Source organism: Halyomorpha halys, unplaced genomic scaffold (genome assembly GCF_000696795.3).
Source record: "Halyomorpha halys isolate HHAL.00 unplaced genomic scaffold, Hhal_1.1 Scaffold6.1, whole genome shotgun sequence".
Lineage (NCBI taxonomy): Eukaryota > Metazoa > Arthropoda > Insecta > Hemiptera > Pentatomidae > Halyomorpha > Halyomorpha halys.
In genome coordinates, this window is record NW_027111275.1 from 1,098,272 (window position 1) to 1,102,048 (window position 3,777).

The 3,777-nt window shown below is 29.7% G+C and overlaps 1 protein-coding gene across 2 annotated transcripts in view; it reads right to left on the reverse strand.

The window, feature by feature from the left end:
* Positions 1–3,179: 3,179 nt before the first annotated feature.
* The window catches only part of LOC106692689 (phosphatidylinositol transfer protein alpha isoform), an 18,844-nt gene continuing 18,246 nt past the window's right edge, over positions 3,180–3,777 (reverse strand). For both annotated transcript variants that reach the window (XM_014438796.2, XM_014438789.2), the window contains one exon: positions 3,180–3,542. In XM_014438796.2, coding sequence (XP_014294282.1) covers positions 3,494–3,542 — 49 coding nt within the window. In that variant the 3' untranslated portion in view covers positions 3,180–3,493. The remainder of the gene's footprint in view (positions 3,543–3,777) is intronic.

The window sequence follows — 3,777 nt, forward strand, 5'->3', positions numbered from 1 at the left end:
TTGTTCAATTTTAACGATAATTTTCCTAATTTTTATCGAAAAAAAACATTGTGCAAAAAGGCAGTAAGGCATAACATTTAGTATAAGTTAGAGTTGACATGGATTAATACTTGAAATTAGTTGATTACTTAGAAGATAATTTATAAAAATGTAATATTAAATATAATCCACCTAATATCGCTTCTTTAATGAACAAGTGCAAGTTTCATTGAAATATGTTTTGAAAAAAGAAATTATTATTTTCTTGGACACTTCAGATAGCAGATAATATCAAAATAATGTCGTTATTTCGTTTACACCTGATGTTTTTTTTTACACTTGCTTAGCATCTCTAAGAATTACTACAAAATTCCTATAAATTCTTCGGAAAAAATATGTTACGATACATTAATATTTATGTTATATTATATATGGTTCTATCGAAATATAAATTAATTCTGTCGTATGAACTTGAATAAGAGAATATACTATTTTTTTAATAATAGAAATAAGTCATAAAAAGTACGCATTAACACTCGAATTAAACGTTAGTTGCTTAGTGACTCATGTGATCAGAAGGATTAGACCTGGTAAAATAAAAAATAAGAAAGAGTAATGAAACTTCTTGTATTCAGATTAATACCAGTTTTTAATAAATAATAAATCAAATATAATGAAAATTGGACAAGTTGATTATTTTATTGTTATATTTTCACATATAGTTTATGTAATTATAATTAAGTACCATACATTTTTATTAATACATAATTTAGTAATGAATTATGAAGAAATATGATTTATGTTATCTTAAAAAAACTAATGTGAGGCAACAAAGCATTTTACTTTGGGTTATACGATTATAAAACATTTCTTTTGAAATATATCTAGTCAAGGAATCGATATATAATAGAATTATCTAACTACAGATATAATAGGTAAGTTTAACTATTAGTTTATTGAAACAAAACTAAAAAATGAGACGAAATAAGCAAAAGTGCGAATGCATATACAGTTATTGTAATAAAGGTTATGAACACATTAACATAATCAATCTGTTAAATAACGAGTAAGAATAAAAGAGATTTAAACATTAAAACATATTTAATTAATTCATTATGTAATACCCAAGCGTTTTCTGATTCTCTATCAATATATTTATTTATAATTTATTATCTTATATCTCTCTGTAGTACGTAATAATATCGCACAGAGGTGGAAAGTGTTGATGACCGTGATTTCTGACACTCAAATACCTATAAACGAATTCACCATAATTGGTTCTGCCATCAAACAATATTTGTGAGCCGTAGAACAATTCTTACAAATTTTTTTTTGGCACAGGGAAAAAGTGAGTTTTTACTGATTGTTGCTATTTTGTTTTATACTATCCAAAAAAAAGATATTTCGCCCAATATAGTCAATACTAACGAAAGATATCGAATTTTAGTTTATCAAAAGTAGATTTGTTTCTTGAAATATTTTTTATTCAACCTATTCAGAAATTACCTATTTAGAAAAAAATAGGTTTATTGACCTTTGTGGTGAGATTATTTTTCCACATAACTGTATATTTTGGAGCAACTTTTGTGTAAGTTTCATTGACGTATTGAGACGTACGTAGTCAAGGGTCTTCATAGAAAGTGTGACCAATATAAGGTGAGAAGAACTATCAAATTAACTATTAAGAACCAGAATAACATTTTATTTATAGGAAAAAATGATTTCAATGATTGATATTTTTACATCTGAAAATATAATTTTAAAAAAAAATCATTCTATTGAATTAAGGAAGTTTCCTGAATAACATAGAAATTCATGAGAATTACAGAAGTTTTAAACAATCTAGAGGTTTTTAGAGCGGTATTTACCTAAAGAAGTTACACTTCAAGAAATAAAATATCTGGCAACGTCTTGGTGGAATATGTTTGTTATTATTAAGTATTAAGCATTAATTGAATGCTTGAGAGTGGTTAATTTTAATAATAACACAACTTCAATTTCAACAATACTCAACGTTAAACGTTTTTTAATGAATTTTAACAAATCATTAAATGTATAAATAGGTAAATGTTTAAAGAATATGTTATGGAATATATTGTGTAAATGTTTAAAGAATATCAGTGTTATGTGTGAGGGAACAGCATTGTAATAAAATAAAATAAAAAATTTAGGTTGCCTCCTTGATAATGTTGGAAAGTTCAACTAATCTTTGTTGAGAGCAAATTGGAGAAGTTGTGTTATTTTCTGAGTTTGTTATGTTCTTTTTTTTAAGACATCAGTGTCGGGTTCAAGCTGGGTAAAAAACGAAAAGAGGTGCTATCAATCAGTTTTTAGTCACAATTATTATCGACAACTGCCAAGGGGTAACTGCTCAAAACAAGCTTTTATGAGATTGAATTTTAGGGAATTAAAGTTAAGGCGAAAATCTAATATGAAATATTGGATTTCTTTGTAGGATATGAATTTATAAATTAAATTTACTGAACTATGAACTGGAAAGAGGCAGAGGAGAAGGGGCCAATAAAGATCTAATAAGACACTTGATGAGTCAGGATACGGAGTGAAGATGTCGACGTGTGCACCCTCACACATGGCGCTCCTCGGAGAGTCCTCCTCAGCCAATAAGTGCGCACTTACTCAGGGCTTATTGTCCCATTGTTTTTCGGGGCCTTCCACTCTACCACAGCTCGGTTCAGGGGTCCCAATATGGAGAGTAGGGGTGTGTACATAATTGGTAGAGGAATAGGTATAATTCGCTCTTACAGGATATGGATCTGAAAGCCTGATTCTGAGAGTGGTTCTAGCAGTGACAAAAGTATAAATAAAAAAAGGAACTTCACCTTTAAAATTAAACTAAATCGCTTAACTAATCATTTAAAAGTAAAGTAATTTCACAAAAAAAAAAAAAATCATGGCATCTATAAAATAAACTAGTATCATACTGATTCTTAATCAATGCAGTTCATTAAACAATTTGGAGGAACGAAAACAACACAAGTTATAAATTATATCTCCTATCAACAGCCTAGAAATGACTAGCCAAATAAAGAGTGCATTTCTGAATTTTCCATAATATTATGTTAATAGATGATTAAAAAAAATCAATAGTCTTTATTCAAGATATTTCTTAACCATTCAAGGCATTTCCTTGAAGTGATTAGGTTCTATCAGTCTGGGATCATCAAAAGGACGCTGCGATGATGCGATGAGCCGCTCCCACTCCACCGTCAGAACATAGATCGGGAAGCGGACAAAAACTACCCTGATGATTTACAAGCTGGCACAGAAGCCGTAGCTGAACATGGAAGTGGGGAGGCTCAATGGTCCCTGTAGATTTATGCACTGGCCGTTATCGTCCCCTGTTCTGCGCCACTTCCGTCCGCCCGTTTTCGGTTGTGGAGGAGCATTCCATGTTATGGTCTTCTTCCAGGGATCGGATATTGAATACATAACCAGCTGGACATCCGGTCAATGGGAATAGTGGAGTGAACAAGCATAGAACTGGTGTAGTTCTTTAGTGTTGGAAGTAAACATTTATAGAGATTAGGAGATGATCCGGGTTACTGTAAAAATAAATATAAATCAATAAAAATATATATAGTTTTAAATAAATTTTAATGGTGATTATTTGACTCACAAAGCAGGTCTTACTTTAGGACTTAAATAAAATAGTCATACAGGTATAAGAAACATTTATACATACAAACTAACATAAATATAAATAAAAAATAGTGAGGAAGTTAAAGATGAATAACAAAAAGATATATTAACTAACGTTTTGATATTGATCTTTTCTTT